The sequence below is a fragment of the Rhineura floridana genome, chromosome 7, assembly GCF_030035675.1.
Source record: "Rhineura floridana isolate rRhiFlo1 chromosome 7, rRhiFlo1.hap2, whole genome shotgun sequence".
Classification (NCBI taxonomy): Eukaryota; Metazoa; Chordata; class Lepidosauria; order Squamata; family Rhineuridae; genus Rhineura; species Rhineura floridana.
Window position 1 is genome coordinate 64,262,412 of NC_084486.1, and position 16,141 is coordinate 64,278,552.

General features: G+C 40.0%; 2 protein-coding genes across 7 annotated transcripts in view; one reads left to right on the forward strand and one right to left on the reverse strand.

The window, feature by feature from the left end:
* The window catches only part of ACADSB (acyl-CoA dehydrogenase short/branched chain), a 17,120-nt gene extending 13,423 nt beyond the window's left edge, over positions 1-3,697 (reverse strand). Inside the window, exon 1 of one of the 4 annotated variants that reach the window (XM_061635746.1) lies at positions 3,514-3,697. In XM_061635746.1, coding sequence (XP_061491730.1) covers positions 3,514-3,549 — 36 coding nt within the window. In that variant the 5' untranslated portion in view covers positions 3,550-3,697. Of the gene's footprint in view, positions 1-2,495; positions 2,635-2,673; positions 2,696-2,814; positions 2,976-3,513 lie in introns of those variants that run through there. The other 3 variants (XM_061635747.1, XM_061635748.1, XM_061635745.1) reach the window with 3 other exon arrangements.
* Positions 2,961-16,138, forward strand: IKZF5 (IKAROS family zinc finger 5). 3 transcript variants are annotated; one of them, XM_061635749.1, is made up of 7 exons: positions 2,961-3,358; positions 6,021-6,083; positions 7,695-7,805; positions 11,050-11,133; positions 12,388-12,551; positions 13,167-13,349; positions 13,859-16,138. In XM_061635749.1, the coding sequence occupies exons 5-7, from the start codon at positions 12,419-12,421 to the stop codon at positions 14,800-14,802; spliced, it is 1,260 nt and encodes a 419-aa protein (XP_061491733.1). In that variant the 5' UTR covers positions 2,961-3,358; positions 6,021-6,083; positions 7,695-7,805; positions 11,050-11,133; positions 12,388-12,418; the 3' UTR covers positions 14,803-16,138. The 3 variants fall into 3 exon arrangements, with proteins under 3 accessions (XP_061491733.1, XP_061491734.1, XP_061491735.1); XM_061635750.1 differs by lacking the exon at positions 6,021-6,083; XM_061635751.1 differs by lacking the exons at positions 6,021-6,083; positions 7,695-7,805.
* Positions 16,139-16,141: the final 3 nt, after the last annotated feature.

Consider the following 16,141-nt stretch of genomic DNA (forward strand, 5'->3'; position numbering starts at 1 on the left):
TCTTCGGTTTACGCAATCTTGTTTATCTGGTTTTGTTGTTGAAAACACAAGATAGACCCCCATGATAAAGATCACTCATAAGAAACTTATAAGTTATTGTGCAACTTTGACTTACATGGACTTAAAACCATATGCATTTACATTTAAAATTCAAATGGACCAGACTTAATGTCAGGCAAAGCTGACAGACTATTTTTTTCTAATTTCCATTTTGCTAGAGTTACTTCTCAACAAGTAGGTTATAAAGAATCTACATAGATTTTTTTTTGTTCCACACAGAGTAACGGTGATATGTAACTACAAAGTAAAAGGCTCGGTTCTGTAGCTTAGTATCCTGATCTATGCTGACTTAGGTGGTCCTATGCAGAATTAAGCTCAGTGGATGCATTAAAATGCAATGCTATTGGTTTGTTTTAACTGTTTGTACATCAAGCCTGTTTCAATTGGCTTAGGCATGAGCAAAGTACAAAGGATTGGGCTTTAAGTTGCTTTTGAATCAAGTCAATTCATCCCCATCTTTAAAGAATTCTTGCTGACAGGCAAGAAGTACACCAAAATTGATTTATATAGACAGCTTCCCTGTTAAGCTGCCTTCCACTATAAAATTGACAATAGGTCATACACATGAACATTTGCAAATAACTCCTGAATTATATTGGAAGTTCCCACTCTATGATAGTCACTTGAAAAGGGTTGGCACATATAAAAGAAATATCAGAAATACAGAGTGCTTTGGAATGACAGAATCTCATACAAAATTCAGAACATCACAACTACATTCAATAGGGCTATAAGGTTCTGGAGTGGGGAAGTCCAACCTTTCTACATTAAGGTCCCTAATTTAACAGTTGCATAGATGTGTATTCCAGTACATGCCACTTTTCCAAACACAAGAACCTATTACTGTAAAAAACAGTAAAAAGCCCTCCGGGTTATTAAAGGTACAAACTCCTAATGTTAAAAAGGTGTCATCCCTATTCTGGATAATAAACAAGTTGATATACCACTCTTTTCCTATAGTATAAATATGGCCGAGCAAATCAGTGGCAGGAAACCTTAGCAATTGACAAGCTGGATTGTCAGTATTAGGCCAAGGGCCCCTAGGATTCTTGCTCTCTCTCTTGCTCTCTCAATCAGTTTTCTGTTCTGTTTGCTTAAGCAGGCTTATATGAAAGCTCATGCTGCAATAGGTTAACTATTCATTTCCACTAGCAGAGTTCCGCTTGATCTTTTCTGGATCCAACCCTTTGCAAACAGGACACTAACTAAAGTGACTCAAGTGTCTGCATTTGTAACAGTAATTTAATGTATTTCCGAGATTAGATATGAGATCCATCCACCACACTGTATTTCTTATGAAGTGACATGAGAAAACACTACTGAAGTCTTCTATCACTGTCTTTGCACAAACATATTGAAACATGGGCTACCTTCAGAGTTTTCTCTTGCTTAATCCTACCATGTAGGAGGACAAGAACAAGCTATATTTTCTACTCCAGTCTTCAACATCTAGTGGTGCAGTTAGATAATTTTAGACTTTGGACTTAATAGTCTTATGGGGGGTCCCTTCTTTATAGGGTAATGTTTTCATTTACATCAAAGTGTGGTAAGCCAGCCCAGATGTGTTGGGGGGGGGTTCTTCCTGCTCATTCTGCTGAGTGACGACCTGGACTTCTGTCCCATGGTCTTGCTCTGATGATACCACTGTGATCACTGAAAGGGCCACTGTTCAAATCAGCCTTACAGCATAATTCTATTCATGTTTATTGAGAAATAAGTCTGTGTTCAACAGAACTTACACCTTAGTAAGCCTGTTTAGAACTACACCCTTAGTTTTGCAATTAGTGGCACATCTTAACAGAAGCTAACCATTGCTATAAAGGATCATAATGCAAATTTAGCACATGTCCAACCTCCCCTGACCTAGGTTTCATCCTCAGAGTGACAAGGGGCCTCGGATGAAGGAGTGATCATCTCATGACTTCTGTTTGCCTCCCAGATGAACAATTTATTAATTACTAAACAGAGTGAGAGATACCAGGATTCGATATCATCTGAAAATTGGGTTTGCTGATCTGGAAACTGTCCCCTAAACCCTAAAGTGCATAGAAGTCATCCGTACACACACCCGCTCATTTAGGTAATTACCACCTTTTTTTCTGTGTAACCTCCTGAAATTCAACTGTTTTGGGGCGCGATTCATCTGCATAGGTTACAAAGGATGCTGACCTATACCAGGAGGTCAGAGCATTTTGTCTATCTGGGCTAGTTCTGCTTCCTCTCCTGTTAGCGGCTTTTCAGATCAGCTGCAACCTACTCCTTTTAATCGAAGATAACCGGGATTTGAACCGGTGACCTTCTACATGCGAAAACATACGTTCTACCACTGAGCTACATCTCGCTCTGTCACATCAGCAGCCGAAGGCGCAGAAACCCTGCCTGAACTTGAAAACAAGGCCCCGGGCTGAGTCCTGGGAAACAGAGACTACATTCACCTTGCCGCAGCGCCTCAGCAAAGCCAGTACACCTGCGGCCGCCATCGCTTGCGCCCTGGTTTCTCTGCCTTCTACTCAGGTGCCGCTGCCAACCCGCCTTCTCCCGTCTCCTCCCCCTCCCTACGCAAGTCTACACTAACTCATTCCTAGAGGAATCCAAAGAGAAATTCCCCATGACCTTTATCAAAAGCGTGCCACACGATTCACTTCTGGTTCTCGGTTAGAATCCTCCTCCTGCGGGGCAAGAGTGCTGGACTTGTAAATCCCCTTTCTTCCAATATCTGAATAGGGACTAAAATGTTGCTTTAATTTATGCTACCTTGAACAGTGATTCAAATGCCTTCCGTTCTTGCCCCGCACATGTAGGAATCCACAGGCTGCGCCTTAATACCGGAAGTTGTGTGACAAACTCTCAAAACAAGTAAAATCTATCCCTTTGGAGAATCCCTTCTGATCCTCTCCTTGAGAACGGCGCACGTGGCGCGCGGCCCACGCCGATTGAACTCTCGCGGGATTTCGAAAGGGGGAGGACGCGGGTTACGTCTGGGGCTCCGGGAGACACAACAAACATGGAGGCGGTAGCGAAGGGGGCGGGAGTAGGGGGTACCGGTGGCTGCAAAGTGCCGCGGAGGTGAGTCGGTGACAGAGCAAGCAGCCTTCAAGGGGTGCTCTTTCTCTGCTTGCCGGATCGGGAGGAGACCGCCTCGTGCTCCTTTCCCCACCTCTGACTGACTGCTAAAGTTAAGAGTGTTGGAGAGACATTAGCAAAGCCCACCGCGTTGAGGGTTGGCAGGGTAGGCAACATGTCGGGAACGGCGCCGGTGCTGGAGTGCAAAAGCGGTGCGTGTGCTGCTGTCGAGGAGGTGAGTTTGGAGGGTCTCTTATGGCGGTGGGTAGAGAAGGGCTGTCAGCCGCCAGCCCCCGGGGAAGGTTAGGAGTTTGGCTTTCTAAGGGTCACGGGGGAGAGAGGTGGCCACATGCAGTGGGGGACAGGGCGCTTGCACTTTCTCCGCCTTACCTGGGAAAGGGAAACTTGACAGCGGCACCTCATCATGCCCTAGGAGTGGGGTGGCCAGATGGAAAAAAGAGGACTAGGCTGACCCTTGTGTAGAAGAGGGATTTTTATCAGGTGTCGCTTGCATGATAAGCTGCCTCAGTAGAAATCGCCTTTTCCACACAGCTGTTAAAGGTGGCATGGCGGGAGCCCTGGAAAGCTGAAATTCCCTCTTCCAAACAGCTGTTAAGAGGCACACCTCCCTTCTGTTGTCTCTGTCATCCTGGTGGCAATCTAGAAACACTACACTCTTGTGAGCGTTGGGTATGTGAGAGAGACCAGAAGAGACAAAAGTGGTCTACTGAATTGTTTTAAAGAAACAGCTTTTTGTCCCCCAAAAATAAATCCTAGGCAGATACTAGCAGGGGGAGGGCCTGCTACTGCTGAATAGTATCACAGGTGTCCAGAGGTTAGAAGTGGCAGGGCCCCTGTTCTAATTGCAACTAGCAATAAACAAAACTGGGTGGGGGTATCTAACTTGTGCGGATGTGGCTAGTCTGATAGTAGTGGACATGTGGGTAAGATGAGGTCTAGTGGTTCAAGAAAAGTTATGTTTGAGAAATGGTCTTTAATAGGGAATGAGCAGAGGGAGAGAGGAGGGAAAGTTGCTCCAGGCACAGGGTGCGAGGTGATACTGGGTACAGGGAGATGGACAAAGGGTGATGCTTGATGAGTTTGTGTAGAGTAGGAAAGGGGTGAAAAAGGCAATGATGGTGAAAATGCAGTTATAGGTTTATCCTGATATGTGTATGTAACAGAAAGGTGTGATGATCTGTTTAACATGTATGATTAGTATGACAGTCGCCCACAGGGGTAGTGGTGAAGAACTTTAAAAATGAAGAATAGATCTTTGTACTTGACAATGACTGGAATGTATGAAAAGAAAGGGGAGGATGTTTTGATCTCAGTGATAAGAGAAATAGCTTAGCAAAGTCATTCTGAATTGTTTGGAGATGAAAGGAGAAGCAGCCAGTTGGGAGGAGGCGTTTGCATGGGCCTGAAGAGATGGGGGCCAGGGAGGATGGTAAGCCATAGACTAGGCCTATGGAGTTCTGTTGAATGAAAAATATGTGTTCTATTTCAACTGCCTACTGAATGAACATTGGTTCCCCTTTACTGTCTCCTCAGTTTTTAAATTTTATTTAAAGTAATTATATGAAGGATGACCCCAGTTGTAAAATGTAGGATTATATTAGCAAAGTAACTGTAAGTGGTAAGAGATGAGAAGATGAAGTGATACTTTGTAACAGGATTGGATCTTATTTGTATTGTAGCACTCCAGGCCATTGATTTGCACCAGTTGGGTAAAATTGCTGAGAGTTCTGCCCTGCAGTTCTTCTGGCCCTGATCTGTAAGGATAGGGAAATGAGTTAAGTGTTGTCACTCCTGACCTTTCTGATAATACTGGATGGTAATTGTCACTCTCACAGTGCAGGTAACTTTGTTGCTGGTGAAGAAATGGACTATGTAAAGTCACTTCCTGTGTTTTCAAGTTCTTCAAATTATTTGTGTTGCTATTGACTATATATAGTAACCTGTATCAATTGGAGCAGAGGCACAGTGGCACATTAGCCAAATAATATGGCTGTGTCTGCTGCAGAGGTTACGTAGCGTGCTCATTCTCGCTGTTGCCTTAAGGATGAAAGATAACAATTGCATGGTTATGGAGGCTTTCTGGTGGCTGAAATGTTGCTGTTCCTCACAGCACTCTTGTTCTGCCTCTTGTACATGTTAATATTTAGATTTTGTATACTGGTTTTGTTCTGTCCTGTTAATTCCATATTTGGCAAAAATCATATTCATCAAAAAGCCTAGTGAAACAATTTCTTTCTTGGGCATTGTGGAGCTATGAAAATGTTATGGTGTTATGTGAGCTGACTTGAAGAAAAATCTCAGATTTCTTAGACATGTGTCAGCTGTAGGTGCCTGTGCTGCACTGAGCTAAACAAATAAGTCAGATACATAAACAATATCAAATATTTTAGATATGTAAACAGCATTAAAGTTAAGCACTTGGGAAATCCAGCACACGGCTTTTCTGTTCCTAGATAACAGATTGTTATACTGTGGCTACAATTAATTGTGAAGTTCCCAAATAGGACCTTGTATAGGAATGTCAGCTGAGTAAAGAAAAGAATATTCTTGTTTCATAGAAAAACAGAGGAAAACTATTGCATGGGATTATTCATGTATTTTCAGCATTAACTTGATGAGGATTTTGGTACTGGAGTTGTGTCACTTAAGCATGAAATTTAAATTATGAAACTAAAGTTTTATGGCTTTTCTTAGCTGTAAAGTATTGTGTGTATATTTCAACACAGAAGTAACACCATTACCATGTTACATTATTTTAAGGCAAGAGTATCTAATTTAAACAACTGAGTTTGAAAATACAGAACTTCACATTTTGATTTCCCTTGAGATTGCTTTAAAAACTAGCATGCAAAATAATGTCTTTTTTCATGCTGCAGTATTCAACTAATGGAACCCAAGTTAACTTAAATCTATAAGAAGCTGATGACTACAGAAAGCAGGTAGGGAAAACTGTTATATAAGGGGAAACCTGAAGCAAATGTCATTGAGAATAACACTAGGCATTGTTCAGCATTAACTCTAGAAGAACATTGCTGGATCAGATTGAAGGCCCATTTAGTCTAGCATCTCATTCTCACAGTGGTGAACCAAATGCTTATGGGAAGGCCAAAAGCAAAACATGAGCACCTCACCTAGAAAGATAAGGCTGCATAAAGTCTGTTAAAATGTTATCCCCTTGCTCATAAACTAAACCTTACTGTGTCCCACTTTAAAAATAACAGGAAAAGGTTGTGGCAGCCCTGTACAACTTGTGACCCATTAGGATGGCCACAACCCTCAACCGCAATGTATTGTGGCCTTTCATGTGCTTAGTAATTCTACAGTGTTGCCTGAATCCTTGGTGTCCTGTCATATAATGCAGCTATGCTGCATTCAGCTGGGCAGACCACAAGTTGTGCAAACCTGGCCTCTGGTAAGGAATGTCTGGAACTGGATGAACCATTTAACAGAGTTTTATATACCATAACAAATGAAGTTTCTCACAAGTTTGGCACATATGACAAGGGACCCTATGTGTGTACTGACATGTGTCTATAGAGCCCCATGTGATCCTGGACCAGATCAAATCCCTCACATGTGGAAAACCTCTAGACATCTACATTGGCATGCTCATTGCGCTCCATCTCATGTGTGCTGGGTCTAATCTTTGTGGCTCTGTGACTCTGTTATGCATTCAAGGAACACATGAGGAATGTTGTCTGAACCCCTTTATCAAATGAGCTAAACAAGATGTTTTAAAATCTGTTGGGTTTCAGGAATCTCCACACAGGAGCACAAGCAGTCAAAAGTGACAAAGGCCACTGTAGAGTTTCAGATGAGGACCAGGAAACACCAGGTTGAAATCCACACTCAACCAAGAAGCTTGTTGGGCACACTTGACTTAACCTACATCACATATTTTGATAAAATGAATGGGAAGAAGGGCTTCACTTTGTGAGGGAAGGGTGGAATAAAAATGTAATAGTTTACACACTTTTACAACAGCTATCTGCTTTTTTGTGGGTTTTTTTATTTAGCTTTAAGTATCAGACCTGTTGATGATTTTATGTTGCTCTTCATGTTAATGCTTTATAAATATTTGTTCATTATTTGACTGGTGAAATGCTGATCTCTAATCTGAAAACTGGACTCTTGCTGGGTCTTTGTTTTCATTTAGTTAGGGTTAGTCTCTTAATGGCATACTTTATGTATTAAGCAGTCAAGCCACTTGTCTCAGACCCAGGTGTTATCTTCTCTGCTCCTAATAGTCTTTGGAGAGGGATGTGCAGCACAGAAAAGGTCAAATCCTCCCCGGAAACATCCCTGGAGAGGGTTTGCTCCCTGCTCTGCTGTCACTACTGAGGCTTTGCTGGCAGACATTGCCAATGCCTTCTGGTTCTCTGGCATGGAGGTTGGGCATAGGGTGAGCAAATCTGTGCTATGCTGGAAGATTTACATGTGAAAAGTTGCCCCCAAAACTGGCAACAGACACGTTTGTAAGCTGCCTTGAAGATTTAACTGGTAAAATACTTTTTAATACAAGTGTGTGCCCTAATTTCATGTTCTTGTAGACTAGAAAGGCATTCATCAGAAAAGTGTGTTTCCATATATGATGGAACATACATTCAAGAGTGGATTTTGATGTCTATTTCACTGATCTGAAGCTGATTTGGATGATTAAGGTAAAACTCCTGTTCATGTACCTTTAAAATGATTATTTTTATACATCAGTATATTGTAATGAGCTATATTTTGGGGGGTTTGTTTGGAGGGAAGTGATGAGATTGCTTGGAGTATGGAATGTGATGGTAAGTGGGAGTGAGGGAGCTGGGGTGAGGGAACTCTGGTTGTTGGATGTGGGGTAGAGGGGATTATCTGTGTGGGGAATGGGTTTAGGAGGCTACTAGTTCTAATCACATTCTTCTTAAACACCAGTTTACTTTGAATTTCTCTGAGGAACAATGAAAGCAAATACTCTTGACTGTTAAGCCTGGGTAATTGTCAATGAAACTCACTCTTAAAGAGTTTGAACATTTACCTTGGTCACTTCTTCCTTCCCCTTATCCTTACAATTACTAATCGGGTACCTTCAGTGGTGAGCATTCACCATTATTTGTTTGCCCAAAGTTTGTGGAAAGGTTATGTAATTCCTGCTGTTTATTGAGCATGCATTGTGATTTGTTTGTATCATGTCTTCTCTTCTTCCAGGCATTTTAGGATGTATTTTTAAATTGTTCTTTTTAAGTGTTTTTAAATTTGTATATTTGTTTTTAATGTTTTTAATTGTTGTAAACCGCCCAGAGAGCTTCGGCTATGGGGCGGTATACAAATGCAATAAATAATAATAATAATAATAATAATAATAATAATAATAATAATAATAATAATAATAATAATAATAATAATAATAATAATAATAGAGGCTCCTTCCGGTAGATCCCAAAATATTTGTTAATCTCTTTTTTCCCCCTACTCACCTGAAGTTGCATTGTAATCCATTTCTCAAACATTTTAGACAAACTCTTCCTGGCTGAAACCATTTAAAAAACATTTAACACCCATTTACTGCCAGGAAGACTTGCTTGTTTTGTGTCTTTGTTTCTGTATTAATTTTGAGTCCAACTTGAGCATAAGAGGTGATGCTTTTCACTTTGTCAGCTAAGAATCGTAAAATACCCAAATGACCTCATTTGTCTGCCCAGAAACTTTCTAGTGGACTTCCCTCTCCCTTCTCTCTATGCCTTTTATTGCTCAACTCCAAAGGGTACCCTCAACTCTAACACTTCAATCAGCTTCCTTGGAGAAATAAGGACAGGTATTAAATCTCTCTTCTCTCTATTTTCTGGCAAGACCATCATCTGGCAAAGCCCACAGTGTCTCTCTTCTTCTGCTGTCTTTTGATTTCAATCCCCTCTTTCTTGTGGAGACCTGCTCTCATTATTCCACTTAGAATGCCCCAAACTCTTCCAATTGTTCTCTTCAGATTCTTGTCCTAAAAGCTTTCCCAAAGTCCCACAAAACCACTATCATAACTTCCTTCCTCCTCTGGCAACCACTCCTTCTCTCCCTAAACCAAGTTAACACCTTCAGCAAGATCACCTCATTCCCTCTTTCAGCCAGTATCTCCCCCGTCTGCCTGTCCCTGACCCATGTTATTGCATCCTGGAGTTTCTATGTTTCCACGCATGCTTTAAGAATATAATTAACTCTTTTAAAAACTCTTTTAAATTTAGCCTATTATTCATTCCCTGTTTCTTTGTAATGTCTTTAGCAAATAAGCTAATTCCCCTTTTGATAGAAAAAAAATTGTGTTTGAGTTGTCTATTAAATCTTGGACTGCCAAATTCTGGAGTGCATCCTGATCTCAGCATCAAAAGATGCCAAAGGAGGTGTTCAGCTTGCATGTGATTATCAGAGGGTAAAAAAGCAAGACTTGACAGAGGTGTTTCAGTGCTTGTCAAAAATGATTCCAGAATATTGAGACAACTTTGGAGATAATAGTAGGAGGCATTATCTTGCAATAGTCGTAAGCATCTAATTAAAAAAAAAATTGCATGTCTTCAAATGCATTATCCAATCTTAACATCACTGCCTTTGGCTAGATGGTTGGATCCATGGTAGTAGATAGTATGACAGGTCTTCTTGGTATATGGTAATAGGTTTGTTGAGTATTTCCATCTTTTGCAAAAAACTGTAGTAACTGAAATAATGGATTTATCATAAGTTCCTAAGTAGCATTTATTTATTTTTATTATTTATTTATTAGATTTATATCCCACCCTTCCTCCCAGTAGGAGCTCAGGCATTTGTTTTCTTCATTGTATTGTTTTCTTACAAAGCATCACAAGACCACAAACAAGTGATGCCTGAAAGGTAGTCTTTAAAAATAACTGGTTGGGGGAACACAGAGAAGATGTATGAAATTGTGCGGCCCTAGTAAATAAAGTAACCTATTTTATCTTTCAGAATACTAGAATTTAGGATTTAGTGAAGCTGATTGGAAATTCAAAAACAGAGCAAGTACTTAAATAATTCAGTGCCACAATATGTGGTGATGTCAATTAGCTTAGCCCACCTTCTAAGCTAAAACTGAAATCTCTATAGCAGAGGTTGCTAACATGGGGCCTTGCAGGTGTTGTGGGCTACAACTCCCATCAGCCCCAGCCTGCATGGCCAATAGTCAAGGATAATGGGAGTTGCAATCCAAAATATCTGGAGGCCACCACATTGGCAACCCCCTCTATAGACTAGTATATTAGTAATTACTCAGTGAAGTCTAATGTGGGATGGCTATCATCACCAGTTCCTGGGCTTATTCTTGTTTGCTTGCCAGAGTAGTCATCTGGCCATAATTTTAAGCAGGATACTTGAATAGATGGGTCTTTATCTAATCCAGCAAAGAAAATTATATATTTCATTGTCTGCCAGATGTTTACTGCAAAACATTACAAACTACATGTAATTTTCCAGGTGGTGAAAAAAAAGTGTGCCTTTTAGCTAATCACCCTCTTCAAATATCCTAGGTTTTTTAAAATCCCAGATGACTAGCTGCCTTACTGTGATTTGGGTAGAATTGTTTTGTATGGTGTTGGCCTTCAGAGAAAAATGATTTTCAAATGTGATTGTACAAACCACTAGTGAAATCTTTATAGAACAGACTAAAAGGGATTTAAGATTGGGGTGAAAAGGTTGTTTTCAAAACTAACAGTGCAATCCAAAACACTTCCACTTAGAAGTAAGTTCCATTGGATTCAATGAGATTACTCCCAGGTAAGTGTGCATTGGATTGCAGCCTAAGTCTATAAAATGAGTAACTGAAGTGCTTCTGTCACTTTTATATATGGTTTTTGACTATCATTCCTGAAGGGTAAGTGCACTTAAATTAGTTAATAAATGGAGAAATGTTTTTTTCCTCTTTGCTGATAGGGAAAGTGGAGCAGATGTGCTTTGTCATTTATATAATATGCAGAAGAGTTCAGAATGCTTTCTACATAAAAGGGAAAAATTCAGGTATGACATGCTTCTTCTTCGTCTTCTAAAAATAATAAAAATAAAGACTGTAATTCTTAAATCTTGCCTTTAAAAGTTTGTATCCAGGTCTAATCATTGTGTAACAATAGGCTGTCTTTCTCTTGCAGCACATCAATCAAATGGAATTACATAGAGGTTTAAATCTTGCATAGTCCTAAAAGGCAGCAAAATAATCACAAATTGCACAAAATCAATGGCAGGTCAAGATTATCTATGAAATGGATTTGACAGTTAGTTCACTTTGCTCCTTTTTAAAATCTAGGACTAAGAATCTGCCAGACCATGTATATCATACATAAATCAAAAAAGTTTGTCTTCTAATATTAAACTAGTGGGCAGAGCAATCTAAGCTGTGTCTGGGGACTAGTGGAGCCACTGGTGGATCCAAAGTTTTGTTGATTGAGCCTTGTAGGGCTAAAATTTAGGGACAGTTTTTTATTTTGTTGCTGAGGGGGCCAGATTGGTGGCTTTAGGTGGACATGTCTGCTGAACCCTAATCCCCTCTAGTAGTATGGCTCAGGGGTTAGGATTGTAGCCTTAGTGGTGTTTTTTCTTGCTGTTGCATGTTTGTTGCTCTGTTGTGCACTCTCTCTCGCTCTCTCCTCTCTCTCTCATATTTGTAAAAGCATCCAGACATCAAAGAGGAACCTTTTGAAGTGAGAGGTGTCTCACTGAAGCTTGAGTATTTGTGGATTTCATAGGTTTGCTGCATACCTTCTTTTTCCCTTCCACTTGTATTATAAACACCAAATTCTAGATGCCAAGGTTGTTCCTTAAGAACATAAGATGAGCTTTGCTGGATCAAACCAAGGATCTGTCTAGTTCAGCATCCTGTCTCCCATGGCTAACCAGATGCTGATGGAAAGTCCACAAGCAGGAGTTCTGTTTTTTGGTTTGGCTTTAAATTTTTGTGGTTCGAAAACATTCTAACTCTTGATAATGGATAAATGAGTCCTAAAAACTGACTTTCTAATTTCTGAAGACCTTGAAGTGACACAGGTAGGCTTGTTGATAGACACAGTATAGGAATTGGACTTTTATTAGATGTTAGATATTTTGACTTAGCGAGACTTGATATGGGGAACCCTGGTTAATTCCTGGCTCATCTACCACCCTAACCTTCCTCATAGGGTAGTTGCAAGGCTAAAATGCTGTTCTTTTAGTGACAAAACACTAACTAATGTTAATATTATGTAGCTCTTGTATGAATCCTCAGTTGGTTTTATATTTTAGGCCCACAGAACTGTGAAGTCATAGTGTGAATATGGGTGAAAAGAAACCAGAACCTTTGGATTTTGTAAAAGATTTTCAGGAATATCTGACTCAGCAGACTCACCATGTGAACATGATTTCAGGCTCTGTTAGTGGGGACAAAGAAGCAGAGACTCTTCAGGCAGGTAGGTTAACCACAGAGCAGCTGAACTTTCATTTTAAGCTGTTTAAATGAAAAGCTGAGTAATGTGTAGGGGTTGTTGTTGTTATTATTTAGATTTATTAGTAGCTTGATAACCAAAGGTCCCCAAGCGACTTGCACTATGTTAAAACAAAAACAAAACACTATAAAAACAACAATAAACAACAACAATAGCCATAGCACTTCCACACAGCTACAGGAAGATTTGGCAGCATACTAAAACAAAAACATCATCTCAATCTATCCAATGCCTGGGAGAAAAGGTACATCTTTACCTGGCACTGAAAAGATGACAATGAAGGTGCCAGGCAGACCTCACTGGAGAGCATATTCCATAGATGGGGAGCCACAACTGAAAAGGCCCTCTCCCTTGTCACCACCCTTTGAGCCTGCCTCAGAGGGGAGTCCTGGAGAAGGGCCTCAGAGGACGATCTAAGAGTCCAGGTAGGTTTATATGAGGAGAGGTGGTCCAGAAGATATTGGGGTCCTGAGCTGAATATTCCTTCTGTCTGTCTCGCAGTAGCCTGTTATAAGCTATACACGCTTATTACAAGATACAGGATGAAACTTATTGATGTCATTCTAAATTTCTTTACAGCAGGCACAGAAGGTGATCAAAATGGACTGGATCATCCTTCAGTTGAAGTCTCACTGGATGAAAACTCAGGAGTATTAGTAGACGGGTTTGAAAGAACTTTTGATGGGAAATTAAAGTGTCGCTATTGTAATTATGCCAGCAAAGGAACAGCACGTCTCATAGAGCATATCAGAATTCACACAGGTATGACTGATTCTGCAGATTTCGTATCTCTATCATAATGGTATACATACCTCCATGAGCCTTATTGCATCAAACGTGCTATGCTTCCGGTTACGAGATTTGCAGCTATCTGTTAGATAATTTTCCAATCAGCAAAAGTTGATACTTAACATTCAGTTGCAAACTAAACCTAGGAAAACCAGACTATATTAAATGTCTTACGTGAGTGTCTAGGGAAATGGTTTTGCCAATTCTAGACATTGTTTAGACTCCTTATCTTGCTGATTCTTGTACTTGTTGAACTTAGCATATGTCTTTTCCAGCATTTGCTGGCCCTAGGACATGAACCTCTAACCTCATTTTATTTTACTGTTGTTTCTCTAAGGATTTTAAATGAAAGCTTTAGAGATTGTAATACTGTGTTTCAGCCAGTGACTCACCTGTAGTTATTCACTCTTCCTCCTTTTGTTTCTTGGGGGGAAAAACATTGTTATGAAGCAATGATAAAATCTTTACTTACATTCTTTCAGGTGAGAAGCCACACCGGTGCCACTTATGCCCCTTTGCATCAGCATATGAACGTCACTTGGAAGCTCATATGCGATCTCATACTGGTGAAAAACCTTATAAATGTGAATTGTGTTCGTTTCGCTGTAGTGACAGAAGCAACCTGTCTCACCATCGCAGACGCAAACATAAAATGGTGCCTATAAAGGGTACAAGGCCTTCCCTTAGTAGCAAGAAGATGTGGGGTGTCTTGCAGAAGAAGACCAGTAACTTGGGGTACAGCCGAAGGGCACTAATAAACCTGAGTCCACCTTCCATGGTGGTTCAGAAGCCAGACTACCTTAATGACTTCACTCATGAAATCCCAAACATTCAGACTGAAGCATATGAAAGTATGACAAAGCCAACAGAGACTGGTGGGTTACCAAGAGAACCACAAGACCTTATGGTAGATAACCCTTTAAACCAGCTATCTACTTTAGCAGGACAGTTGTCTAGCTTGCCCCCTGAAAACCAAAACCCACCCTCTCCTGATGTTGTACCATGTCAAGATGAAAAGCCTTTTATGATGCAGCAACCAGCTGCACCAGCAACCGTTCCAGCAGTGTCTACCAGTATTCCTCAGAGCTCATCCCCTGCGAGCCCTGATCCTCGTCCCGTACATTCTCAACGAAACTACAGTCCAGTTGCCGGTCCCAGCAGCGACCACAGTGCTCATGCCAGCACCCCAAGCATAAGTAATAGTCAGCCAAGTACTCCAGCACCAACTCTTCCAGTTCAGGATCCTCAGCTTCTGCATCACTGCCAGCACTGTGATATGTATTTTGCTGACAATATTCTTTATACTATCCACATGGGATGTCATGGATTTGAGAACCCTTTCCAGTGTAACATATGTGGTTGCAAATGTAAAAACAAATATGACTTTGCCTGCCATTTTGCCAGAGGCCAACATAACCAGCATTGACTGAATACAAGTTACACCATGCATTCATTTATTTGTGTGTGTTTAAACACATTGTTGTTTTTTGTCTTTTCCTTGGTTGCTTGCCATTTTTGAGAAATCCGATGAAGTAATTTTTAACATTGGAGGCAAATATCTTTACATGCTGTCATGATTTGCTGGGGACATGTTTGTTTACCATGGTGGCATTATTTACATGCCTCCTAAAATGAAAATGAGGCTTGTAGTGCAATTACTTTTGTTAAAAAGTGGATCATCAGTGCAACTTAATATATAACTGGCCTTACATAATGTTGAACTTTGGATCAACACTTGTGTCTAAGTATATTTACAATCCTTAACATTAAGCTGTGCTACAAAAATAGCCCAGTAGCGTAAACTTCTACCATATGTAATTCACTCAAATATGTTCAGTGTAGAAGTTATACAATTATGTATAAACTGGCCATCCCCTTAACTGCCACAAAATATTTTGTAATGACTAAACAAAGATAAAGTTTGATGTCTACAGCAAAACCTAAAATATAGACAAAATGTAATTGCCATGAAGCCTTTAATAAGTTCCTGTGGTAATACGGAGTAATAGTGTGGAAAACTAGAAGAGTAATAATGTGAATTGGGGTACAAAGGCACCCACTTTTCTGTACTACTGACTTTTTTCAAGGAATACGAGGAAATAGTGCCTAGTATTAAATGTTTGTAATGTTAAAAACTGTCCCCCCCACACACACACACAAGAACAAAATGGGTAACACGTTAAACTGCTATACCATAATCTTCATGCCTAGCTTGTGGTGCATTTTAAATAACTTCATTGCCTTTAAAATGCTGATGTGTAAGCTGTCTTGCCTTTACCTTCTGGATAGTAATGTCTTTTAATGGAAATGAAGCAGCAAGGAGGTTATGAAATTATAATTCAGATTTGTCATGGGTCATCTTAACAATGAACAATGAATGCATTTCTTGAAAATGGTGTTCTAGTCCATGTAAACAGCAGTTGAGAAAGAACATTCCATACTGTTTTTTGGTATAGTTCTATACTTGGCAAAGTGTATACGAAAAATCACTGATTCATTGCAGTGGAAAAATACTTTAAGTCATGATAGTCAACTGTTTCTGCCTTTATCTAGGAAAGTGAATAGGCACTTTAAACAAATTATGCTAGCAAAAACTATGGTGCTAGCTTACAGCACATGAATTGTTAATATTATACAGGGGAAAACACTTATTTTGACATGCACTTTTATTGTATATCTTTTTTATTTTCTTTTAAAGGAATCAAGAGAGGATTTATACCGCTGTCTCTTGCATAACAAGTAAATATACACATACAAACTTTTGT